Genomic DNA, 26,687 nt, shown 5'->3' on the forward strand with positions numbered 1-26,687 from the left:
AATGTTTTGAAATGGACAATACTCCTCTGGTTTGTGCTTTCGTCTGACGCGTGTGGTTTATTGTGTTTCTATGCATCGAGTGAAACCTCCAAATGGCAAGAGGGCTCATTTCATCCAGGCCCTAACCCACTCCTCCACAACAACCTTCATCAGTCATGTCTTCTTTAGGAATATTGTTTTTATTCAGTTTTATTATTTTATGTCACATTAAGTCCCTGAATTCATGACAAATGGCTTTTTCATACATGTAAGGAGATTGTTTTGTATAGTTGGACAATACATTGTACTGAAATATACTTTCATTTCTATCAAGAAATTGTACAAAACCGAGTGGTTCCTGAAAACGGCATCAATGAAAACAGTCCTCATAGCGGCACTATCGACCAGCCTCGCGCACACACACGCACCCCCCCCCCCCCCTCAACCGAGAGACAAAACCACCCTCCAGAAAGATAGAACAATATTTGACAACAAAAAAGTGTTGAGAAAGTGGACAAGGGTGTAAGCACACAGGCACATACGCAATCACACATACATTCACTAGCAGGTAAACAAGCAGGTACACAAGCAGGTACACAAGCAGGTACACAGCACTATGAGCAGTATGAGCAGTATGAGCTGTAGGACCAGGGGAGGCTATGGTACGATTCAGTGAGCTGAAAACTAGTGGTTCCCATGTCCAAGTCCAGTAGAGAGAGATTATGTAGAGCAAGAGACCAACCTTTGGAACTGCAGAACCATCAAAACCATCAAAGATAGATATCATTTAGAAGTGAGAGAAGCAGCAATGTGTCCTTAACCTCCCTCGCACACACACACACTCACACACACACACACACACACGTACAGAAGACTGTCAGACGTGCATGTGTGGGCCTACAACATGACTAGTGTCCAGCACCATGTGTAGTGTGCACCATCCAGAGTTAACGGAGCCTGTGGAACAGAGTCACGCTCAACCAGGGAACTGCTGCAGGCTCTATAAACACACAGACCACCGGGGGGCGGGATCATGAGATCCTGTGAGGATCCAGTGATCCAGTGAAATGAGGCAGAGTGACAGAGGAACCTGCCAATCTCAGCTCTGCGCTCCAGTAGAGTTCTGCCTTTGGATGTCTCCTTCACAGCTATCTGTCCGGTCCAGCCGCTCAGATAAAGTGTTTGTTGGATCCTCATAGAGATCTGAGATACAGCCCATCTAGAGCCCCTCTGACCCCTTTGATTGGTCAGGAGAGATTGTTGGTGGGAGGGACTAGAGGGGTTCTGGTGAGGCTGATTGGCTGTAAGGATTGTGAGTTTCCTGGAATGGTCACACATCAGGTGTCAAGTGTTAGACGGGAGTCTGACAGAGGGCACTGCGAAGGGGAGGAGCTATCTGGAGCAGGTGGGCGGGCGAAAGTGAGAATCCCCGCCCCTGAGGTACAACTCACACAGCCCTATAGGAGAAAGAACCAGAGAGGTGGCTACAAATGCAGACGCTAACATAGTGTGTGTGTGTGTGTGTGTCCAGGTGTGCTCCCCACCTGTGAGTCTATCTCCTGGGGGATAGAGTGCATCTGTGTCCAGGGGTGGACCTCAGCCAGCTCCTGCCTCTGCTCCTGACTGAAGCAGGGCTGCAGAGGCTGCATGTGACGCAGCCTCTCCCTGTCCTCCGCCAGCACGTCCTCCTGGGCCCTACAGGGGGAGGGGTCATGTCTCAGCACAACACAACTCTTCTCTCCTCCAGTCAGTTCAGCAAGGCTGGTTCTAGTGTGGGGCCCTAGAGCCTGGTGGTGGTGGGGGGTGGGGCTGGGGTACCTGGGGTGGATCTGGTAGGTCATCATGACGGCTTCTGGCGTGTGCCGGATCATGCTCCACAGGGGGTTCTCCACCCGCGCTTCCAACGGGTGTTTGTGTTCAGCCGCCGGCTCCTGGCTCTTGCGGGCTTTGCTCGAGGTGTCCGACGAACCGTTGCTGGCGAAGTGCTTACTGCTGTTGCTGCTTCCTGACAGTGATAGGAGCATGCGGTATGGATGAGTGTGTGTGTGTGTGTGTGTGTGTTAGCAGTACAGGAGGTCAAACATGATCAACTATGGGAGATTTCGTAAAAGTTAAAGTGTTTGTACGATGTGTTTCAGTGTACAGTCCCACAAGCGTGTATGCGACAGTCCTCGGCCTGCCCCCTTCCTACCTGTGTTGGAGCCGGACCCAGAGCCCAGAGACCTGCCGGACTCTGACGCGTTGGAGCCTGAGGCGTTAGGAGGGTTTCCCTCTGTTTTGTGATGCTGATGGAGAAGACTTGTCACATATCATAGCAGTTCTGAGTCGGAACATTTCGAGTGTGTGTGTGTGTGGGAGAGGCTCACCCCCTTGGCGTGCTGCTCGTGCATGCTGTCAGCGCGGCTGTGGGCGTGGCTGTGGGCGTGGCTGTGGGCGTGGCTGTGGGCGTGGCTGTGGCCCGTGCTGCTCGCTCCCTCGCTGGGCTTGGGCAGCTCCTCCTGCAGCAGGTTGAGCTGCAGGGGAGAGCTGGAGCGGGAGCCGGAGACCATGGGGGCCCAGTCAGACGACCCGGCAGCCGCCTCCTCTTCCTCCTCCACTGGAGAGCTGGGCCTGGGGGAGCACATCAGAGGGCCTGGGAGGGGCCGGGGCTGGGGAGCAGGCTGGGCTTGGAACTGGGGCTGAGAGAAGGGAGCTGAGGCAGGGGCAAAGCCTGGCATGGTGAAGGGAGCCTGGGGCAGCAGAGGAGGCGCAGGGGGGGGGTAGAGCGGGGGGTAGCCGGGAGGGAGGGAGGGGTAGGTGGGCAGGATGACAGCCACCATTGGGGTCATGTAGGGGTTGAGGCCATGGGGAGGGGCCATGGGCTGCAGGCTGGGGAAGTTGGGCATGTTGTGGAGGTTCTGGAGCGGGATGGACTGAAAGTTCAGAGTGTTGGACGGGATGGACTGCATCTGGACAGCCTGCAGGTTCATGTTGTCATCCTGAGCGTGCAGGTTCTGGACGGGTGGCATGATGTGGACGTTGTGCTGGTAGCTGTGCTGACTGGGGTCTAGCTGCAGTACCATGCCCCCCCCTCCTGCCTGCTGCCAGGGCTCTCCCGGCCGTGCCCCCATCACGGGGAGGTATGGGGCCTGGGTGGTGGGCATGGGCGGGTAGGGCACCCCCAACTGGGGATGGGAGGATTCAGAGGAGGGCCAGGAGGAGTTGGGGGCCAGAGGGGGGCGGCGAGGAGGTCCGGGGGGGGAGGCGTAGCTGTCAGAGGAGCTCTGGGGTTTGGACCTCTTGTGTCTGGGCTTCCCCGTCCGAGAGCGGTTCAAACCGCCACGGCGCGCGCTCACTGGCCTCATCACATGGTGGCCTGGGCGAGGGGGTGTTACACAGGGGAGCAGACAGAGGGGCTGGGTTACATGCAGAACATATCCTTTTACAGATATCATGAAATAGAATAGGATTTGAGCTATTCCATGAAGTAAAAGACAATCATCTTGTGTGTATATTATTGAATATCGTGTCCCAACAGGCGGTGGTGAGGCGGCCTGGTGGAGCCAGGGCTGGGGTACCTGGGTGGTGGGAGGGGGCTGGTGGAGCCAGGGCTGGGGTACCTGGGTGGTGGGAGGGGGCCATGGAGCTGTTGTCCTGCTGCAGGTAGGAGCTGTAGGGGCTCTGGAGGATGCGATGGCGGAGGCGATCCACGTACGCCTGCTCCTCCTTCTGGGTGTGAGCCGATAGCACCTCCTTTGTCAGACCCACCAATCGCAGCTCCTCCGTGGCCAAGCTGGGGGCGGGGCTAGGAGCGGGGCGAGCGGGGGTTGGTGCAGGGTCGGCCGGCTCGCTCCCCATTGGTGCGTCCTCCAGAGCTGTCACCTCTGGGGGCGTGTTTAAGTGACCCAAGTTAAGAGAGAGTATGTATCGAAAAGACACATTTTCATACCGTTTCCAATTTGTATGGTGTGTGTATAGATGTGTGTGTCAGTGTGTATGCATGTGTGTGTGTGTGTGTGTGTGTGTGTGTGTGTGTGTGTGTGTGTGTGTACCTGACTCAGGCCGGGGCACGTGCACTATGGTGCTGCTGTAGGAACACTGGCTGGTGGCAGACACCACACTCATGGCTTTAGTAGACAGAGTGATGTCAGTCAGGGGAGCACCCACCACTACTGCTACTGTGGAGCCCACAGACACCTCGCTGTCCAGCACCACCACTACACGCACACACACACACACACACACAAAGGACAACCGAGAGGGTTAATAACGTTTTATAGTCAGCTGTATATTTCTGTGTGTGTGTGTGTCTCACCGTCTGAGCTGGCCTGGGCTGTGTCTGTGTGTGTGTCTGTGGCTGCAGCTGGCTTGTCGTCGTCTGAGGGAGAGGAGGAGGATGAAGAAGTGCAGAGGGAGCGAGACTCACTCTTACGCTTGAATGCTGGAGCTGTGTAGCTCTCCAGATACCTGTAACACACACACACACACACGAGCCATGACTAACCACGTCAGGCGCTGGACGTCCAGGAACACGTAGAGCAGTGTTGAAGATGGCAAAGCCAGCGTCCAGCCACCTTATGATGCTGTCCACACAGTTGATCTGCTGGTAGGAGGGAGTGTGTGTCCGCTTCCTGCTCTCCTCATGACCTCTCACCTCGCTGGACGTGACATGGGGGAGGCGGGCTGGGGGCAGAGAGTTGATATGGAGGAGCAGGTTAACCTGCATCTGCTGCCAATTGTGTTGTTGACATTATATGTATGTTATATGTTGATATGACACTATATCTGTCATATGAGGTTAACGTTTGATTGTATCTGAACTATTGAGGTGAGCAAAAGTAGCTCAGTACTAGTATAAACTAGGTAGTGTGTGTGTTGGGGGGGTGGAGGTACCCGTGGCAGGTTTGCCCAGAGAGGTGAGCTTGTTCCTGGAGTCCAGATATGCCTGCTGGCCCCAGCTCTTCACTCTGTTTACATCAGCACAGATCTGCCGCAGAGTCGCCTATACACACACACGTTAGGCATACCTTACAGTACAGTAGGATATGTTTTGAAGCAGGAGGTGCTGTGCAGTCTTACTGGTTCACGGTGCGAGTCCTCCCACAGGTTAGCGTTGCTGTCACTAGAAGAAGAAGCCACGCTGATGTAGTGCTCATGAGAGGCACGGCTGTCCAGACTGCCGTAACCACTGGAACCGTTATTATGGACCGGCTGCAGAAGACACACACACACATACAGTATACCCTCACATCCACTCATTACACAACATATCGGAGGAATTCATCTCAAGCTGACTTCAGGTGTGTGTATGTGTGTTTCTTATGTTACCTGCAAGAAGAGTTTGTAGATTTTGGCCTGCAGGTCTTTGATTTCCTCAAAGGTAACTGGCTGGTCATCGTTACTCCGTGCAGCAAACACGTCTTCATTCAGGGGACTCCTATGACACAATACACACAGGTACACACACAATACACACACACACACACACAGGTACACAGACACACACACACAGAGGAGTGAGCATAACAAATCGATTTTATTCAATAATATGAAACAAATGATCCAAAGTATCCTCCCGTCTATGTGAGTGTGTGCATCTGTGAGCGTGTGTGTGTGTCACGTACGTTCTGACTTTGTGCCGTCCGATGATGAAGGCCACCTTGCGGCTCCAGGGGTTAATGAAGCTGGACCAGCTGGTATCCACGGTGACGTAGTCTCCATGGTGACAGCGCAGGCGCACCGGGGAGTGTTCAAACGGGGGCTGGCCTGCATACTTCAACACTAGACAGACAGACAGACAGAGATCATAGAATGGTATAGAGGACAGGCAGATATCAGACTGACTATCCTAATGTCTGGGTGCTGCGGTGTTGGGCTGCTCTGATTGGACGTCTGACCTTTGCGGTGCATGGAGAGCAGCAGGGGGCGGTCCTCTGGGTGAACACAGGTGAGCAAGGACGTGCCAATCAGATCCTGAGGCAGGTATCCAAGCAACGGCACAGCCCTGCACACACGTGTGTGTCATTAGAAATTGTAAGCGTACGGTGTGTGTGTGTTAGGTAAGTGTGTGTGTGTGCTAACCTGTCGTCCACCTCTAAGAACACACACTCAGGAGAGTGAGTGGTGGTGAAGATGCGCTTGTCCGTGGGGATACGAGGAGCTGCAGAAGGAACCAGCCAGTGTGGTGTCAGAGCCAGTGTTTGTGTTGAGCCAGTGTGTGTATGTGTGTGTGTTACGGAAGCTGTAGTTACGGCCAGACTGTGTTCGTGGGCTCACCCTCATATCCTGAGATGATGCGCTCAGCGAGCACCAGACAGCTGGGCTCCTCCTCCTCTCCCCTCCCCCCTGCCCCCTGCACCTTCAGCAGGTAGGGAGTGATCCTGAAGGGGTTGTAGCGGATCTCCCCCTCACGGTCTTTACCACCCCTACACACACACAAACACACACACAAACACACACACACAGAGCGGGTTAGGGTTTAGAATCCCTGTAGACAAACACAGAAAAGGACAACGCAGAGAGCTAGGGTGTCCACACACACACACACACACACACACCTGATCCTGCAGAAGAAGGACTTGACCTGGGCACATTCAAACAGAGCAGCAGCTGCTGAAGAAGGAGAGAACAGAGGTTAGAGATTTTAACCCAACAAACACACACGCGCATGTGCACACGCGCACACACACACACACACACCGGTGTGGGAGTTGCTCCAGGGTGGGAGGTGGGGCTGGGCGGTGTGGGAGTAGAACACGTTGACGTCCTGATGGAAGAGCAGCTCCACAAACTTGGCCGACTCCAGGAACTTCCTCCTGCAGCAGAGGATGCTGGGAGCCTGCTCCGAGGCGTAGAGCACGCGGCCGCTGGCCAGGGAAAAGCCCACCACCAACGAGTCCTACACACACACACATAGAAAGACACACACACACGTGCACATGTAGAGACACACGCGCACACAAGCAAGCCAAGTCACAGACACACGCACCCGTAAAAAACACACACACACGGCCAGAAATACAATCTCACAAGCAGCAAACAATACAAACATACAGGTGCACGCGCGCACACACACACACATGAGCAAGTGTGTTTGCCCTGACCAAGGCTTTGCATCTCCATCAACTGATTTCAGACAGTTCACAGCAAGAAGGGGTCTTGCCCCAAATGAGAAACTGCTGTGAAAAGGAGCCGTATAAAAACCTCCCACCAGACCTCCATCTGTGTCACATTAGGGCTGAAGGAGGCTCGGTCTTGTGTGAAGTCTATCTGCTGTTATTTCTACTACCGTGTTTTTCAGGGTGTGTTCAGACGTGACTCTGTCCAGCTCGTCCAGGGAGCACACTGTGGCGTCTGCTCTCTCGTCCTGCCCTGTGCTCATCAGCAGCTTGTAGTACTCACTGGTGGCTGCAGGGGGAGCCAGAGATACAGACAACACGTTGACAGAATACCACAGAAAGCTCATGGCCCGACACTGACATCCAACAGAACAAACCCTGATCTGATGTTCGGCCAAACGAGACTGTGGTGGGAGGCACTGTCGTTATGACAACCTCCGACAGAATGTAATATTGCAGTTGTGCTGAGTTTGTGTGCTACCTTGGACTTGTTTGACACAGTCCAGTGCGTAGTGCAGGGCCTCCACGGTGCTGGCTTTGCTGCGGCTGCGTTTGTCCGAGGGGAGCCTCTTCTTCATCTCAGCCACCGTGGTCATCATCTCTCTGTGGGCCTGGCCTCGACCTCGCTCCGGCTGCTCACTGTGTCACACACACACTGGGTTAGATACAGGCTCACTATCCTGCGCCTTAAGATATGCCTATACACACACACACACACACACACACATGCACTCACTCACTCACTGTGTTAGATACAGTCACACTATCCTGCACCTTAAGATATACCTATACACACACCTGCCGCTGCCCTCAGTGTGATGTTCAACCTGGCCGGACTGAGAGCTGCGGAGACTGCAGGAGGACAAGGCTGCACGCAGCTTTGAACTGGAGGGGAGGGGTGGAGAGATCCAGTTAGTGAAAGGACTCATGACTGCTCAGTGGCCCAACCCAGCTGTATGACCCAGAGACATGGTTCCACAGAGCAGGGAGAGGCAGGCAGCCTGGCCCTGCCTGGGGGCCTTGCAGTGCTATCCAGACCTCCTGCTAAGGAAACTGGAGGTCATGACCCAGTACCTTTTGGTGGAGGTGGAGCCAATGGTGCTGCGAGGACTGTGATTTGCAGAGGACAGGTCATGTGATGCGCTGGTCGTATCCTCGTCTTCGTGTCCCGTCTCCCCACTAGACGGTTCTCCTCCGCTGGCTTCTCTCCCGGAGCACCCCGTTCCCTCTCTCCCATCACCACTCTGTTGCCCTGACGACACATCCTCCCTCCCCTCTCCTGTCACCGGTGGTAACGAAGGCCCCTCTCCCTCCTGGGCGCTGTCGCCTTCTACTGGCATCTCCTACTCAGGTAACCTATCAATGGAATTTTGGCCTGCTGGAGCAGCCAATAAGATTATTCATAAGTAGAGGCAGGGCAGAGGCCCATGGGTGGATGACAGCATTTAAATGTTCCTCAAATCAGCTTGTCGCGTTGGTCATTGGAACCTGCCTTTCAGACCTCTGTAGACGGTAGAGAGAGCAGGATTGGGGTGTGGAGGGACAGACAGAGAGAGGGAGAGGTAGAAGAGATTCAGTATTTGTTCTACTTGGGTTTGCAGTTAGATTTGGTGGCAGTTTCATACCACACCACTTTCAGACCAAGAGCCAGGTTTGTGTTAGTAAGTAGGTTTGTGTTAGTAAGTAGGTTTGCCAATATAATCTAAGAAGAAATGTAGGACGTGTGTGTCTGTGTCTCAGTGATGTTGAGATCCGGGCACTGTATGAAGTTAGCAGGTGTGTTGCTCAGGACTCAAGGATGTGCAGTGTCGCGTGTGAAGTTGTTTAGATGAGACATAAATATAAACATGAGCTGCAAGCGATGCATGAGCACTAAGCAATGGAGCCATGGATCACTGCAAAATGGCACTCTTCTGTGCGGCAGGATACGCTCTGAGACCCAACCTGTTTGCCAGATTACAAAAGTATTAAATAATAAATCTAGGACACTGGTCATTACTGTCATCTCTCTGTTCATACCAAAGAAAGACCTGTCTAGTACACAAGCGCTGTTGGGTTTTAACATCACTTAAACTACAGACATCAAGATCCCTCTAGACAGCACTAACAGCTGACAAAAACACATAATGCTGTCACCTTGCCATCAGTCATACTTCCTGCGTTGCTCACTCTGTATGTCATGAGTGTATCATCATACAAGACAGGAACCTGTGTGCTATCCAGCCTTTTACCAGAGCAAGCGCAGGCATGTGTTCTGCTGCTCCGCGGTGCCCGGTCATGCTTTGTCAGACAGTGGCTGTTTTTAAACCTTTAGAAACATCTTTTTCTAAACGTTTTAAAAAGCTTTAGAAACATATTTTTCTAAACGTTTTAAAAAGCTTTAGAATTTTTTTTACTACAGCCACACCAATAATTGTGTTAACCCCACCATGAAACAAGCAAGAAATTTGAAACACACATTGAAATTCCGACATTGATTTGAGCCCCACAACTGTATGGATTACTTAAATAGTGTTGCAAATAACCTAGACCCATGTCAAAATGTCAAAAACACAAGAATTTACATTTTTGGACAGGTCAAGTTTAGTTTGGGATGGTTAATTTTGCACTTCGGGAAGGTACTGGGACAGTGAGGAAAAAGTTAGTTGTGAGCGAATATATTGACTTATATTGAGTAATGGTTGAGTAAATAAATACAAAACAAACAGTTGCTCTTGAAATGCCTGGAGACCAAAACCAGCCTTCTGCTGTCCTCATATGGTCAGTGACACATACACTGCCTGTGGCCAACACATCACAATACACACACTGTAATACACAAACACACAATCTACACCACACACATCTTCCAGTATCATCCTCTCAGTATAGCCAGTCGTCACTGCAGGATTACATAACAGGCTTTCTCTATTAAGAGAGTCTAAACACAGCACTCCTCAGCTCTTAGTGAGTCATACCAATCCATGTGTTGCTGGTACTATGCACTCACACAGGTTAGGCTACATCCTCATCCTGTGTCTCTTCCGTAATGTAGCATACCAACAGGGTATTAGGGTAATTACTATAACAGGGTATTACTAAACCTCAGATGCCGACAGTATCTGAGGTTTAGTCAGACAGCAGACTGACTTGTTGTAAGAACTGCTTCTTTTCAGGTTCAAAACACCTGCACCTGCACACAAAAATAACTTGTTGAACGAACATAAAATAAATCATAGAAAGGATTTCCACATGATTAAATTGCTTTATTCACGCATTACGCAATTATGTTATTCCAACGTAATGTACTTGGCTTGGGTCAATTTAATTTATTTAAGTTGATTCAACTTATTTACAATGGTTGGGTACTATTTAATTTAATAGGGTTGGCCTAACGAATTTACTATGTTTTAGTCCAACTCAATTCAATAGGATTAGTCCAACTAATTAACTTAATTTGCATTGAACTTAATTTAATAGAGTTGATCCAACCCATGCTAATTATGTTAGTACAACAAAAGTGCTTAATTCTGAAAGAAAGCCATTTATTCACATGGAAATCCTTTTTAATGATTTAATTGCATACATTCAAATAGCTTTTGAGTGTTAACAAAGAATGTTTAGTCAACAGTAACTGAAACGTATAGGTCAAGTAAACAGACAGCCAGCCCCTGAATCAAACTCAGAAGACCCATCAGTCACTCTACTGATGTGAAGCGGAAATGTCCAACTCTGGCCTATGCTACTCTGCTGAAGGGAGTACCTGTGTAAAAATGGCACAGCCACTCTGACTTTTCAGTTAACAGTCACAACAGGGACAGAGTCATGAGGATTCTAACGCAGAGTAGCAAGTTATGTTGATGGCATTGATATAACCTGGTCAATTTAGCTGAATATGTTGTGTTGATATGTGTATGATCTAGCACTGTAACTGTTAGCCAACTTATTTTCTTATAGATGGCTAATGATAATGGCTGGATGTAAAGGTGGTTCACTACTCTGGTCAAACATACCAAAAATATGTTTGTTATTGTCAACATTATTGTTGACAGCTTTATTTATGTTTACGTTTCTCCTGGGTCTGCACAGCTGTTGTGACAGTAGGCCTAATGTGCAGAAGTTTAAGGCACCGAAGATTTTTTTACATGAATATTGTCTTATGTGTTAGGGTTCTTTTTTTAGGGTTTGTCTTCTGTATTTGTGCAGCTGAAAGTGGAATTTTGCAAAGTTTTTGTTTTGATTACTAATTTCATTATTTCTTAAAGCGTGTTTGTCTTTAATTATGCTTAAGACTTTTGCACAGTACAGTAGGTGACATCATTTACATTTAGTCATTTAACAGACGCTCTTATCCAGAGCGACTTACAGTAAGTACAGGGACATTCCCCCCGAGGCAAGTGAAGTGCCTTGCCCAAGGATACAACGTCATTTTTCACTGCCTGGAATCGAACTGGCAACCTTCAGATTACTAGCCCGATTCCCTAACCGCTCAGCCACCTGACTCCCTCATCATCTTATTTTAAAAGTATATAAACCAACCTCATCTGATACCAGCCACTCACTTTATAAGACACTTCATGCACCCAATGCCCCATCAGGTACTGCCAACATAATTTTGTCACACACACACACCAGATAGACATGACAGATCTGCACCACCTTCGGCAGGGCCATCATTACGTTGTAAGATGTTAGCTAGGGGTTATGTTATGTACTGTATATGTAGTTTCAGAGAAAGGGGTATTGTGGGGAGAAACAGATACGGATTAGCACATTATAGCTGCTAGTTTGGAGGCAGCCATCTAGCTATCGCCAAACTTATGTACAGGCTATCGAGAAGTCTTTGACAACTTCGGGGTGGAAAGTTGCAATTTCAGTTTAGCACGGAATATTTACCGTGGCATGATGTATGGAAATAAAATCAATGGCGTTATGTTATTGCTTTTAAAGACGGCCTGAGTTGTTCACATAGCCTACTTAAAAGCAACTGATAAATCATTGACTATTGGCATTGTTTCAGACCCCTCTCTCAGAGCGCTGGCTGCAGTGATATTTTTCGAGTGTCTGCTGTTCCAGTAAGACCAGAATAGGGTCACCTAGTAGCGGGGGCTTTCAACAACTTGCACGCTAATCACTCCTTTGCTTGGTAAAATAGCTATACATGTAGGCTACTTTCCACCCTTGGCAAGTATGTAGCTCTAATAGAACAAACTAGCTACCTACTAGTTATAGCTAGTTGTGTAAAATGCTGTCTTCCTACTACGGGTGTGTGTATTGTGTACAACTACAGTAGTACCCGGGAAAACAACTGACCGTAATCAGCGCGACCGTCCACTTTAAGTCCTCCGTCTTCTTAACGAAACATTTTGTCCGTTTTCCCCATGGTAACTTCACAAAGAATACTGCCTATTCAGCCATATAGTGCGATTGTGAAAACCTTTTCAAGTGATATTTAGATTTTGCAATGGCCTAGTTAGACAATAGTTCTTAACATGACCAAGTGGTTGACATATTTCTGCAACGTGAATCCGTAGCTCATAAGACACGCCCACTGGTCACCGATTTGACTGAAGTTTTTTATTCTACATCATGTATGATTGGACAGATGCAGGGTATTGGGCGTGTCTTGGCTTTGTCTATCAGCTACTGGCTAGATCCTCACGTGGAGTCCAACGTTACACAACAAGGGGGAAACAAGCTGCCGATTTGTCTGTGGTCAACGGGACCGCTGGCTTCTGGCGTGAAATTAGTGCGAGGAGAGGAAGCTCTGTAAAAAAGATTTGTAACTTGCAAAAAAGATGTGTGTACTTGCAAAAAAGATTTGTAACTTGCAAAAAATATACTGGCGTGTTAGTTGAGCACACTATCCAACTGGATTGGATAAAGAACGGTTGCTTTGAGGTTCAACAGGTTCAAATGCATATGACGTCGGTTTAGTTAAGAAAATAGTGCAGGATTGTTGCTGTCGCTAAGTTTATGCGCTAGGCCCGTTCACTAAGCCGGTCTCCACCATGAAAGTAGGTAAAATGTTTTCAAGACCACTCAAGTAAACGCCATGAAAAATGTACAGTGCAGGGCTCTCAAGTTTTATCAAAAGTTTGGCGGGAGATTCCCATACCTGTCAACGTTGGTTCTCACTTCTCCCAACCAACATTATTTTCTACTGTATTAACCACCGCCATAAATAGCACGAGGTTGTAGTGACAGCGAGTAAAGGTAGTTGTCTCTGAAAAACAGCAAAGGTTGCAAAACCTGCAAATGAACATGCTGAACCAGAGAAGGGGCCAAATGATATGGAGCCATGATCATCATTGCCTCTTTCTATAGGGAGAAACAAAGATAAGCTGCATAAATTAAGCTGTGCAAATCTTATAGAGGCATACCTAAAACCAGACAGCCCATCACACATACACAGAGATCAGGTTTGGTGATCAATGTTACATTTGTTTTTATTCAAGCAAATACACAAAGCATTCAAGGCCAGAGTAGAATTGCACTTGGTTCATTAATGTTCACACAGAAAAGCTAGACACAAGCAATATATTTTGCAATCTGGGTGTATACATTAAACACTTTCTTAAACAGAATGTATTTTATATGGAACAAGGCTGTTTTATACTAGTCTAAACCTTACATTTAAATAATCAGCTTAAGTAACCACAATATTTGTTGAAGTTGTCCTAGACACTACGTCCTGAAACTGATCTCAGTTTCAGGACGTAGAACTGGTGTAAAGCAATAAACAACCTCGCCTTCTGCTGTGCAACATAATATATTTATATATTGTATTTTCATACCAGATCTGTACAAGCCATAGGCACTGGGGCGAGAAGATAGAGGAAATGTGACTTATGGTATTGGCACACTAATGTGACATTTTCCATCCAAACTACATCTCCCAAGATGCTTTTCACAGCAGCAGCCAAATGTTAAATCCATCAGTTAGCAAAAAAAAAAAGACAAGAAAGGCACTCTACTATTACTGAAGATTCCTACACACCTCAAAATAAGCATCAAATGTATACATACTAAATACATTTTATTAAATCAAATTCATAAAATAAGGAACTGGATGTAGAGGTGTAGCTGATGCGTGAGTGAGTTGGAGGAGATTGGTGTACTGTGAAGGATAAGCACTCAGACAGGCACAAACTTGGAAAGGTTTGTGTTTTTGTTTGTGAGTATTTCAAGGCACTGCTCAAGGGTTGGCTGGTAAGTAGGTTCAGTATGTAAACCATGGCTGTGTTCTGTTAGATTCACCTTTTTTCTACCACATACTGTAGCTATTACTTTGTGCTTTGACCCTGATCACAACTTCAGGCAACAAGACACATGGCCATTTCATCCCCATGTAGTGGCAGTAGGATATAGGACTATCAAGGCTTTGTGTACTTACTTGGTCACTTAGTGTAATTTGTAAGCTAATTTTTCCAATGTGACTACAACCGTGGCTACTCTTCTGTAGGGAGGAATAAGATGACAAGTAACGTTTCAATTGAATCTCAACCGTTTCAGGTTTGACTCTGGAAATAAGAACACTTGTCAGGCACAATTGGCTTCTGTTCAGACTACCATGTATTGATCTGTTATGAAAAACAAGTTTATTTGTGTGCACGTGCAGGTAGAGCGGCCCCTTGGCACATTAGATTAGCATTACAGTAGAGACGAACAGAGAAACAGAGACAGAGCATCTCTCAAAAGGCACTTGTCTCTCTCTGCCTCACGCTATTACACAATCAAATATTGGCAATTAATAATAAAAAAGAAGAAAATCATATTTTGTATGTGGAGAGTTTGAAGCAGTATTCTTACCAACACCTGGTCCAGTAAAGCCACTGTGCTCTCACACAATACTCACAACAATCATCCTCTGATGACAGGATTCTGAGTGGATGATGGCCTTGAAACCAAAGCACACACACACACACACACTCAGGCACAGACACACACACAGCTCTCTGGACCAGGGACAGGGACCTTTGCAGTAGAAAATAGGCTGTGGAGTTCAGTAGGCTAAACCATGTGACTCCCTCCTCTGAAACATTCAGCTTTTCACTTGTTCCTCTCCTTCATTCTCGCAGCTCCTCCCCTTCATCCTGATTCTTTACGACTGTGTGCTCCAGACTGGTGGGGAGAACAGTCCGAAGAGTCAAAAAACATCTATAGAAAACAAATGTAGAAGAGACTGCAGCTCCCCCAAACCCTACACAACCCACCACCAATGTCAGTGCTGCTACTTACCGATAATGATGATCAGGATGATGACTATGACAGCTATCAGGATGGCCCACATCTGAACAGAGCACAGACACCACATTATTCATAAAATACTCTACTCTAAGATACTCTAAGATACAGAATACTGGGGCGCCATGTGCACGGGGGGGTAAGTGTTTCTGTATCCATGCAGCTGTGTACCGCACCTTGCAGTTCTTCCACCAGTACTTCCTCTTGAGCTTGGCAGCGCTGGTCTCGAACTGGGAGGCTCCGGCCTGCAGCGCGTCTGCTCTGTCATCCAGCTCCGACAGCTTCTGGTCACGCTCCAGCACCTTGTCAACGTTCACACGCATGATATCCACCACCTGGACACACATTCAGACACACACTTTCCATCAGAAACACTCACATTTATGACATACCTGAGTCCACGCCACAACATTGTAGTTGAAGGGAAGTCGATACGCATGTCTGACTCTTTCTCAATGAGAAGCGCCGGCATGTGGAGAGAGGGCTACACAGCTGAGATTTGAAATGACATTCTCTGTGTTACATAACTAAGCCCATGGAGAAGGTACACAACACCTAGCACTGCACAGGAACACAAACTTCATGCATGGACAATCATATATAGATAAGCTCACATTAACATTGTGTGTACATAAAAACAGTCCCGCACAAACACCTAGTGACAACAAACACTACAACACACAACACCAGGCTTTTTCCAGACAGTAAACATAACCCATATGTTCCACTGATCCACAAACCCTGTCACTGCCCCTCCCTTCAGACAGGCTGGGGGGAGGGGAGGCAGGGCATGTGTGTCCATGCAGCTCTTACATAACCATGGAGACGATGATTATATAATAGGACCGCTAGCCTATCAGATGCTTTCTGGCATACAAAAGTTAAGGTTCTGATTGGAAGGAGTAACCTACAGTGACACAAGCTCCCCCATACACACAAAAGTGAGAAAGAAAACTAAAAAAGAAATTGAGAAATAGAACAGAAAAACAGCGATGTTGGTGACTGTAATTTCTGCTCATCCTACCTAGATGATCTTCTGTCTTTTGAAAGAAGGTAATTATTTTCACCCCCAGATAAAACAGGCATGTAAAAAGGGTTAGCTCAGAGCTATCACAACCACTGCACCTGAGAGAGCTGGAAACATCTTACCGATTATAAAAATGTGGCCCTTCTAGACCCTGCCAGCGATTACATGAGTCAATTCTGGAGGAAGGCAGGCAAGCCAATGGCTTCACACAGAAAGTGTTTAAGACAGATGGGGGGACAGAGGGGTGTCAGAATGGTGTGCATGACTCTACTGAGACAGTGAAGGCAGAGGACTGCAGAGACAAAAATACATTACATCTATGAAGATGGTCATTTTCTACTCGTTTGCATAACTGATAAGGAACACATCTGAATAATATAAATCTGCAAACATAATAGGGGGCTGACAACAGGAAGAGATTCACAAAAGTGTTGAGGTCAATGTGTGTTGTCTAGTATGATTGGCTATGTAGATGCTGACTTTAGAAGTGTTCTCAAGGCTGTAGTCCTGATACACACTCAGAACACTTCCACACTATCTGCCTGGACTTAAATAAGGACAGCTCAGGGGGGACTGTACACAGGGTCAGAAAGGGGACAAAGAGAGAAAGAAGAAGAAATATCTTTCAGACAAAGAAAGCAATGTATAAAACTATAGTCATTTAGCAGACACGTTTATCCTAGGTTGATAAATCTACAAAAACATACTTGGGGGGGGGGTGTATGTACAGTGAACTTTCCCCTAAAAGGTTGGTTGCATACCTCGTCCACCTGGGCCTGAGTCTGTTGCAGGCGGCGGTTACCTTCTGGGGCTGGGGCAGACCTGGGGAAGGAGAAACAAATATTCACTTTTTCTAACACACCCAGCTAGTGAGGTCTTGCATACAACATTGGCTCACTGCTGCCACCTGCTGGAGACAATGCAAGGCTAAATCTTTGATTTGTTTTGAGGCACCAAGGTGAGAGGTAGGCTAGTATTTAAATGAGTATATGATTAGTGTTTGTTATGAATATTTGGTGTGACTGACTCACACCAAATACATTACAATTAGTGTTGGTATACTTCCTCCATCCACTAAATCATGAATTCCACACCCTCTTCCCAAAAACCTATTGACATCGGGAAATTAGGTCAGCCTGGTGTGTGTACATGTGAGAGTTTGTATGAAGCACAGGCTGCAGTAGAAAGGGAGATTGAGAGTGCGCTGTGCTGTGTGATGCAGGATTGGCTGGCAGCTTCTTGACATTCTATTGCTAAGAGGCACAGCTCTAGGCTGCATTTCTTTGGCACTTACACTGCAAAACTAGTCAAGCTGTGGCCCTGTAATAACATTACAGACATTTACTTTTACATTGTCCGACTCACTTTATTCTGTTTTAGTAAACCGTTTAACGTCTTACAATTTAACGTAGTTCCTCCAACTATACTTTTTTGACAATGTTTGTTTATGTGGGTATTGAAAATACATAAAGAATCAAATGTATATTGTTGAGAAGCATTGCTAAAGAACAACAAGTTAGTGTGCATGTATCTGATTCTGATTCTGTGCGTGCCACTTGAGGAATAGGTGCTGATGATGTATATTGTTGGGAAGGGCACAGACGGCTTCCTACTATTCTTCCAGTGTTCCGCTCTTGTTCTAAGGCCTGCCCACTTTCCAAATACTCTGGAAAGCTGACATACTGAGCGTCTAACACTGAATCAACAGTCACAGTATCAGACATACAATGTTTACAGCAATAAAACCTTCTCCGACCATCCACAACTACACAGTGGCAAAACCTGGCTTAAAAAATGGGTGCCATAGCTAGTTAGCTCTGTAGCCGCCTAGTGCCTATTCTACTAGCCTATAAAATCAGATGGTAAAGTGACACATCTTCAAATGAAAATGAGCAAAACGTTTAATATACTCTCCATAAATATGTTAATCCCTGTATGCTGCAGTCATAAGTTACTCAGAAGTAAAACCCATTTTAAAAGTTTGCACTGGCTAGCTAGGCTAGCTGTCGGCAAAAAGTTAAGAAGCTCCGCACAGTTAGCAGCCTACTAGTATGTCGAATTAAGTACGGCGGAAAGCTTAAACCTGTCCGGTAATGATTAGTGCGCCTCAAACTACAAACTATTCGGAAAATAACTAACTAGCTAGTTAAGTCTACTGATGACTAACGTCATGTATATACCATTATCTATAATTATACTACGGTTTATCAGATCACTCGATCATTGAGTTTGGCTAGTGTAAGCTACATTGCAAGGGCCCAGTAGCGCAAGCTAGCCCGTCGTCGTTGGCTAGCTATTCTAGCACTTGTTGAATGCAATGGCTAGCTGTACGATAAGCGAAGCAAATTTAGCATTAGCATAAGTTTGGGCGTTGTTGACTTTGACAACAAAATAAAGACAACTGCTATTAAATATAGTCAATATTAGTTGGTAAAAAATGTACATAATTTCACGATGGTTTGATGGTGATGTGTGTTTCATGAATACTTACATGATGAGCTATCAAAAGGATATCCAAACTCTGGGATCGGTAGGTGCTGGCTACTCTTCACTCAGCGATACAATGTGATGATGGTGTTAATAGTACTACTGCCAGTAGTACTGGCTAGCTCGATAATAGTTCTCGCAGTTCAAGTGAGGTTCACTTTTGCACTGCCACATTCGTTTTTTCTTTTCTTCATACACACATCTACTATGAACTATAACATTATATACAGAGACAGATTTTTACACAATAAGATTACACTCAAGCTGTTTTAACGTGTAATACTGGATGTGGTTCACATCACAGATTCATCTTTAAGCCTATATGGAGTCACATAAGACATTGTATTGATGAAAAACAAAGCTGTGAATTGACCGTGGGGCGTGCCAACAAGTTTTTTTATAGCTGATTAGCTGAATAAAATGTTTTGGTAGAACAATCTACTATGCTTCCTTGAATAAAATTAAGTCATGAATTATTACAAGAGTATAAGGCAATCAACAGAATGATATGAATGTATTTTAGAAGGCAGAATGGAAACCACGGGATGAACATATGACCTGATGGCCAAATAAGTGAAATTGACAACAGGCTACCTTTTCTCAAAGTAAGAATGAAAAACACAGACTTTGACAGTAAAGTGCAAATTTTCTTTTTATTCTGATTTCATTTTACAGCAGAAATTATGTAAAGCATTCAGAAGACATTTTCCACACATAGGGCAATTCAAAACACTTTGCATGGCCTCAGCAACATAATATTTTTTATTTATAAATATCTTTAACAATTTAGTGATGCTTGTGCATGCACAATTGTAAAACAAATGAACCTACTAAAAGCGGATGAAGGAGAGAGAGAGAGGTTTGACACTGGTTCGACACTAAGGTAGAGATGGAAACGAAGCAGGAGATGATAGGGCAAGAGAGGAGAGGTCCAGCCATATAATTTAATTACATGGGTCTAATACTACTGTAACATGCAAAGTGATGTCAGGCAATTGCCATTTTAAAAAGGAGGCCTCCTTGTTTTTAATCATTCATCTTGTGACCTCCAACTCTTGGTTCTGAGGTCATCTCTGAGTACATCTATCAGCTTTCCCCAAAGAGGATGTTGAAGTCATTTGTGACTTTTCTACAAACTGATTTCTACAGTCACTATCATCTCTGAGAAAATGAACATGTTTATTGCTTTGTGTATGTTATTGGAGTCTGTGTGTGTGTGTGTTAGTTGGAAAGTTAAATCCAGTGTACATTTCCTCCACTAAAATACCTCCACTCCTATGTATCCCTGTGACTTAAGTGGGGATGAAAGAGGAAGAGCAGAGACTATACCAGGATAAAGTGATGTAGTGCATTCAAGGGTTGCCTACTGATTTGTGGAACCTCGTTCAAATGAATGTGTTCCTAGATAATGTTTTAGATAAGTCGCTCAGGGGACCCTCAATATCAAGCCCTCTGCAACCTCCTTGAGTGGTCATCATCAGGGAACCCCTTGTGTAATCAGTCATACACACACAGACACAAACACATACACTTTACTTTTCTAACTGTAGTTGATCGCTACCTGCCCTCCCCTCATTCCTCTCACCCCCTCCCTATTCTAGAACCCTGAGTAAAAGTCTAGAGAGTTTTAACTCGTCCCTAAGACATAAGAATAGAGAGAGGAAGAGCAACACTGTACGTGTTTGTGTATATGTGTGTGTTTGTGTGTACAATTCAGAAAGACTGAGGTGATGTACTTATGTGTAGAATGTGTTTGTTACGGTACGTAGAATACACTTTAATGTAAAATGTTGGAAGAACATTACTGAGACTGACTCACATGTACATGCAGAAATACACACCTTATCAACACTGGATTGCTAAATGTGAGTAGGCCTTAGTGACAGTGGACATCTTATGCTGCAGTTGAGATTCATAAATTTGTATTTTTTTATGCAAGACAGGATTTTGTTGCTCAACATTCTGGCATAACTGACCCAATGTACATGTGTGAACATGCACTGCCTAATCCTACACTAATAGACCTATGCTTGTGTGGAAAGAAAACGTGTCTCCTTCACTTTGCCATAGGGGAAGACATGGCAAGATCACACTCATTTATATTGGGATCAATTAAATTGAACAGGGATAAAGAAAGTTGATCTTCCAGAGAAACATAACTGACTGACAAACTAGAGTTTGGAAAGTTGATCAAGATACAACATTAAAGACTTGCCTTGAGCATAGTTGTTAACACACAATTTAGGAAATTAAATAATCTGCTAACCCTTACAAGGGAAAACATAGCTCCTAAACTTGCACTTTTTTAATGTGAACAGGCACTTTCTAAACAAAAAAAGATTCGGAATTTTGCACAGATCGTGAAATGGCAGTACCGTGAGGAGAAGGGAGAACGGTAAGATATGATGAAGAAGACATTCTTTGAAGAATCAAACGTTTTGGATGGAGGTCAGACATGATGCTCTGCATGTGTTGCCGTCTGTGGTAATCTGAATGTCGCTGAGGCACAACCCTCCTGAATGTAGTCCACTCATTCTGCATTGATCTGTCACTGCATTCACACCACCATCATCATTCATACCAGTTAGTCAACCTGACTTGGACCAATGCCATCTGGTCAGTTACTGCTCAGGCCTATATGAACATCTCATTCCTTCCCCATTATGTTGCTGCTAAAGTTGATTTTATGGATATCATTTTGTTTTGAGTTATAATGAATTCTTCCATCCTTTAAACGTCTTGTAGGCAAAGTAGCATTCATAAAATTGGCACCACTGGCAAAATATTTAATTTTTGCTAGCCCAGAAACAAAAGCACAAAGTGTAAATGTTTTGAAAGATAATTGTTAAATTTGCTTTCCCACTTTATATTTCTAACATTAGATTTTTCAATGGCATGCTTCAACAAAATTTTCTTTTTCAGTAACACTTATATGAGACACTCTTAAAGTGAAGTAGTTGAAAGCCTTTCACAGTCCATAGCCACTAAACATTTGTATGTTCTTTTTGCTGTTTCTTTGTCTTAATTCTCATGCACATGACGGTTTTCAATATCTACATTATTTACAAGCAATGCATCTGTCCTGTGTACCCGGGTCTCTGTCATAAGTTATTATTATGGGAGTAAAATAATTTATCATTTAAATACAGTCCTCTTATGAAAAAGATTAAGGATCTTCATATCCCCTTACCTCGTCTCTTTATATACAGGAATATGTAATAGTCCAAAATATGGATTTGACTGCCCTATATATGGGCTAACATAGGGACCAATGCCCTGTCTAGGGGCAAGTGGTACCCATGTCCTGTACAGGGCAAGCATAGGGACCTCTCAGAGTCAATAAGAAGTCAAGGCAATGGTATGTGACACTCTCCTCAAAAACCATAGGTCTTTGAGATTCACGCAAAAACAAACTACCAGACAGTTAACCATTTGAACATAACATGTCACATATTACCACACAAGAGTGGGGAAAAACAGACTCAAGCTAAAACAACCTTGAGCTGACTTTTAAATAAATTAATAAATAAATAAACAAACAAATAAATAAATACATATTTAAATAATTTAAAAAAAAAATCACAAAACATAAAAAAACAAGTTACTTTTCTTACACATAACATTACATTATAAATACAAGGTAGGGCTAGGTTGATGAGGACATAATTGAGACACAACCACACATATTAATACAAAATAAACAACAATAAAGCAGTTTGGCAAGCATGCAGGAGCTCTCAGCTCAATCACATGCATTGGATTTAACAAACACGGACACACCACGGCAGGCTAGCAAAATGCTGGCCCAGAAACGACTTCATAGAAAGTCCATGTAACAAATTAAGACAGTTTTTTCAAACCCAACCCATTCCAATTAATTTCCCTCTTACATTCAAGTGTAGTCCCTCCCATTTTGATTGGGTGACTGACCAGAGTGGATTGTAGTGATGTCATTATCAGTTAGAAAATGATTTGCAGACTGCCATAAAAGCCATGGACGAGAGGAGGAGCAAAACATTGCATGCATATGCGACATGGAAGTGATACTGTATTTGGTTTATGTTTTCCTATTCTTACATAAATCCTCTTACACATATAAAAGACAGTGAGTCTTGTATAGATTCTGCATGTCGATGCAAATGTCTATCTTTTAACCAATCATCCTCTTCTCCACATCCATTCTCCATAAAAGGTTGAACCCCATCATCTTTTAGTTTGCTTGCCCACTTGCTCTTGAAAAATCAAACCATGAAGAGTGCAAAGATGCCATGAGGGTAATGTCATAATCTCCCGGTTATCTTAAGGAGGATCAAAGTAAAGTGATGCGGTGTCTGGAACCAAGTCTCCCCACGGCTCCTCCCCTGCAGTCTGAGCTGTCGAGCTGCCACGGTGTGTGCTTCCCCTCCTCCCCCCCTCCCCTCCTCCCCCTCCTCCCCCCATCAGTGGGCTGGTTGGGGAGCATGGGCCTCTCTTTTCGAGATAGGGAGGTGAGGGGGGAGGAATGTAGCAGAAGGTTAAGGGCTGAGATGGCAGAGGAGATTGGTGGATGTTGAGGGGAAATGTGTAGACAAAGAGAGGAGTGTCGAGTGAAGGAGGGGAGGAGGGGCAGGGGAGAGAGATGAAGGCGTGTAGTGGTTCCTTAGAGGCTGAGGGGGCTGTATGTTGGGTTTGGCGGTGGACTCTCAGGATCCCTGGCCTTTCTCTGCTCTTTGGCCCTGCAGAAGAAATACCACATAGGTCAAATACACTAATAATCTGTGTGTTTGTTTGTGTGTGTTTCTGTGAGTGGGGGAGTACTACCGCAGACATGTGCATACTGAACATACACAGAGGCACTGGATTCAGTTCAGACACCTCAGTGGAGATGCTTAGTGTTACAGTAACACAACCCTCCAATGCTCTAGCCCTCCTCTCCCTCCCCACCCACTGAGCCAAACAAGAGCAGGCTGCTGGCAGGCCAAGCATGAGAGAGATGCCCTCCCACAGAGGAAGTGATTCAAGACATGCCCCGAGGAAGTACATCATCAACAGGAGCCCCTCCTGTCTGAGCAATTCATGCAGAAATAACAGCATCATCGAGCAATTTCTCAGAGAAGACAGGAAGGGAGGAGTAAAGACATAGAGATAAGAGAGAGAAAAAGAGAGAGAGAGTGAGTGAGAGAGAGAGTGAGAGAGAGTGAGAGAGAGAGAAAGTGAGAAGTTTGAGCATAGGCATAAAACGAATCCAGGGCTTCCTCTCTCCCTCTCAGACAGCTGACATGCAAACGGGCATCAGCCAAAGGGTGAGAAGGAGTGGAAGAGAAGAACAGGGAAGAGAAGAGACAGGGAGAGGACTCACCCGTTTAAGAGGCCTATGGTCCATCAAGGGGCTTCACAAGAACAGTAAAACAACCAGCTATTAGTGGGTAGGGACTGGACATGGGGAAGTAGGAAGGCTGTGTGTGCGTGTGTGTGTGTGTGTGTGTGTATGTGTGTGTGTCACAGTGAGTGTGTGTGTAAGTTTGTATCACAGTAATAGTGTGTTTGTGAGTTTGTGTCACAGTGAATGTCTCACCTGTGACGGCATCGGAGCAGGAACCTCAGGATCTTGCGGGCGGCCTGGTTCTGCTTCTTAGTGAGGAGACAGCTGCCAGACAAGACATGAGAATGTTAGAGCATGGGGTGCATGCGTGAGTGTGTGTGAGTGTGTCTGTGTCAGCTAGTGCACCTGAGAGAGTGCCTGTAAGAGCGGTAGTATTGCTGAATGAGGACTGCTGCTCGGCGACTCTGTTGGAACTTCCGCTGCTCATGGAAACTCCGGAAGCGACTCTGGATCAGGATGGCTGCCAGAGTCATCCTCTTATAAAGTGCATACTGAGACACACAGAGAGAGAGAGAGAGAGAGAGAGAGAGAGAGAGAGAGAGAGAGAGAGAGAACACATATTGTAAAGTACAGTAATAAACAGTGTTTTGTGGAATATAATGTTGTTGCTTGCAGGAGCTGTAAGGGCATTCTGTTACCTGTTTGTATTTCTTATAGCAGCGCTGGACGACTGCTTCAATCTCTTTCCGCTTTTCCTGGATGGGACCCTGAAAGCAGAGAGGAGGAGCAGAGCAACAAAGAGTTGGCCTAAGACTATGACAAGCTGCTATGTGAGGATTATGTCTGTCTCTGTGCAGTTGAGCAATCACCTTGAGCTTTCTGAGGGTGTGGAGGGCGTTTTTCATGGTCTCATACAGCTCTCTCTGCTCCGCCTCTGTCATGGTCAGATGGGAGGAGTCTGCTTTCAGTCTTTCTTCTTTGAGGGCTGCATGCAGGAAGGAGCTCCAGTCAGACAGGAAGGAGGGACCTTGCAGAGCCAAGGGAATCTCCTGACCCTCACACCCAGAGATGGGACCTGCTCTTGGGTTGGGGTTCTGGGGTCTGGAGTGCAGAAGCCTGGAGGAAACACAACAGAGCTACAGTCTAGGGGTCTGACATTGCAAAGTTAGATTTAATACTGTATGTGGACCGTATATGACAACTACTGGACTCACCTCTCCACATCACCAAGGAAACCAGTCAACAAGCTGATGTCAGCACTACCCTCCATCTTCTCTGTGGTTGTCTCTGTCTCCGTAGCAACAAAGTTCTCTTGTTTGATCCTGTCAGGAGTGGCCTCCATGATATGTTCAGCTAGTGTTATCATGTCCATCTGTAAAACATACATTATGTAAGGTCCACCTGCAACACACACATATACACACGCACACGCAACACGTCTGTCTTACCTGTAAATCTTCAGTGTTCTCTTGATAGGTCAGAAGCTCTGATTCCTCCCCCCTTCCAGACAACACCCTCTGACGTAGGTGACTGCCAAGTCTCTCCTTTCCAAGAATTCTCCTGGCCAAACTTCTTCGTCCAAGGGCCTGCCTCAAACTCCACCTACTGCCTCCCCCAGACCCTCCAAACCTGGGCTGCATGTGTTGGGGGCTGGGGAGACGAGGAGGGCTGGGGCTGGGTCTGTGGCAGGGAGGGTGCATGAAGCCCGAATTGGGAGGTTGAGTGTGTGTGGTGTTGGGAGGGTGAGAGTGTAGGCCGTTAGCAGGACTGGGGCTAATTTTAGTTGTCTGCTGTTGGCTCTCTGGGTTGGGTTTGAGTCTCTTGGCTGGAGGAGGGTCTCCCTGGTGGTCCTGAGACCCTCTGCGTCCCTGCTGGCTCCAGCCCTGGTCCTGGTTCTGGCTCTGAGTGCCAGGCTGGGTCTCTGTCCTGGATCTCCTTAGATCTATAATGACACAGCCAGAGAAGACACATTTAAGACCGGTGAAGCATTTGTGGTTTACTCGTTTAGACACAACATCAAATGCAGTGAAATGAACACATGAACACACATGCTCACTGCAGACACACAGAGAGGCTCACCTGAGTTAGGGTTGGGGCTGGCGTTGTCTCCTGCTCCTCTGGAGTGGGATTCACTGCTCCACCTGTCCATCCAAGTGTTGGTGGTAGGGCCTTGAGTGGCAGGAGCCTGTTGCAGCTGCTCTAAGAGCTCAGCCAATCGGGTGTGTCCACGCGAACGAGCGATGTTGAGTGGCAGACGACCCAGCGAATCAGGAATGGCCAAAGCTCTGGGGTCCCACTGATATAACACCAATGCTGCCTCAGTGTGACCCAACGCACACGCCCACATCTTAAGAAGAGAGGGGAAGCACACTTTAGTAACCTAAACATATAAACACACACACACACACACACACACAACAGATGTCTTACCAGTGGTGTGCAGGAGAAATGATCAACATTCAGAGGGTCAACCTCCAGCTCCAGGTCTAAGCTGTCTGCATGCTTGGTGCTGTAAAGTGCAAACATGATTTAGAGTCTGATCACCTGTCAGAGTGTGTGCGTGTGTGTG

General features: G+C 46.2%; 2 protein-coding genes and 1 pseudogene across 8 annotated transcripts; all 3 read right to left on the reverse strand.

The window, feature by feature from the left end:
* Window positions 1-49: 49 nt before the first annotated feature.
* Window positions 50-12,594, reverse strand: per3 (period circadian clock 3). 7 transcript variants are annotated; one of them, XM_062468590.1, is made up of 23 exons: window positions 12,369-12,594; window positions 8,151-8,579; window positions 7,875-7,961; window positions 7,558-7,715; window positions 7,247-7,365; window positions 6,658-6,856; window positions 6,516-6,567; window positions 6,235-6,383; window positions 6,040-6,118; window positions 5,856-5,962; window positions 5,583-5,739; window positions 5,287-5,395; window positions 5,038-5,169; window positions 4,852-4,960; window positions 4,533-4,641; window positions 4,274-4,425; window positions 4,011-4,175; window positions 3,579-3,842; window positions 2,346-3,334; window positions 2,171-2,264; window positions 1,798-1,984; window positions 1,524-1,674; window positions 50-1,436 (listed from the first exon to the last, which is right to left on the reverse strand). In XM_062468590.1, the coding sequence occupies exons 2-23, from the start codon at window positions 8,414-8,416 to the stop codon at window positions 1,317-1,319; spliced, it is 3,954 nt and encodes a 1,317-aa protein (XP_062324574.1). In that variant the 5' UTR covers window positions 8,417-8,579; window positions 12,369-12,594; the 3' UTR covers window positions 50-1,316. The 7 variants fall into 7 exon arrangements, with proteins under 7 accessions (XP_062324574.1, XP_062324575.1, XP_062324573.1 ...); XM_062468591.1 differs by having other exon boundaries at window positions 6,516-6,570; XM_062468589.1 differs by having other exon boundaries at window positions 3,537-3,842; window positions 6,516-6,570.
* An 884-nt stretch (window positions 12,595-13,478) lies between these two features.
* vamp3 (vesicle-associated membrane protein 3 (cellubrevin)) lies at window positions 13,479-19,050 on the reverse strand. Its single transcript, XM_062468594.1, has 5 exons — window positions 18,821-19,050; window positions 17,091-17,151; window positions 15,479-15,637; window positions 15,297-15,348; window positions 13,479-15,179 (listed from the first exon to the last, which is right to left on the reverse strand). Coding segments are annotated over exons 1-5 (294 nt in total). The 5' UTR covers window positions 18,823-19,050; the 3' UTR covers window positions 13,479-15,159.
* Window positions 19,051-19,451: 401 nt separating this feature from the next.
* The window catches only part of LOC134018080 (calmodulin-binding transcription activator 1-like), a 37,053-nt pseudogene continuing 29,817 nt past the window's right edge, over window positions 19,452-26,687 (reverse strand).

This window comes from Osmerus eperlanus, chromosome 1, assembly GCF_963692335.1.
Source record: "Osmerus eperlanus chromosome 1, fOsmEpe2.1, whole genome shotgun sequence".
NCBI classification, from domain to species: domain Eukaryota; kingdom Metazoa; phylum Chordata; class Actinopteri; order Osmeriformes; family Osmeridae; genus Osmerus; species Osmerus eperlanus.

Bases quoted from the DNA above. Each gene is read 5' to 3' on its own strand.
- per3 (XM_062468571.1), bottom strand. From the start codon at position 8,416: ATGCCAGTAGAAGGCGACAGCGCCCAGGAGGGAGAGGGGCCTTCGTTA. The intron at 3,843-4,010 runs GTACACACACAC...ACACGCCCCCAG, and splicing joins CGTGCCCCGGCCTGAGTCAG to AGGTGACAGCTCTGGAGGAC. The intron at 1,437-1,523 runs GTGGGGAGCACA...TTTCTCCTATAG, and splicing joins CCCAGGAGATAGACTCACAG to GGCTGTGTGAGTTGTACCTC.
- vamp3 (XM_062468594.1), bottom strand. The intron at 15,638-17,090 runs GTATGCAACCAA...ATGTGTGTCCAG, and splicing joins CTCAGGCCCAGGTGGACGAG to GTGGTGGATATCATGCGTGT. The intron at 15,180-15,296 runs GTAAGTAGCAGC...TCTCCCCACCAG, and splicing joins CATCCTGATCATCATTATCG to TCTGGAGCACACAGTCGTAA.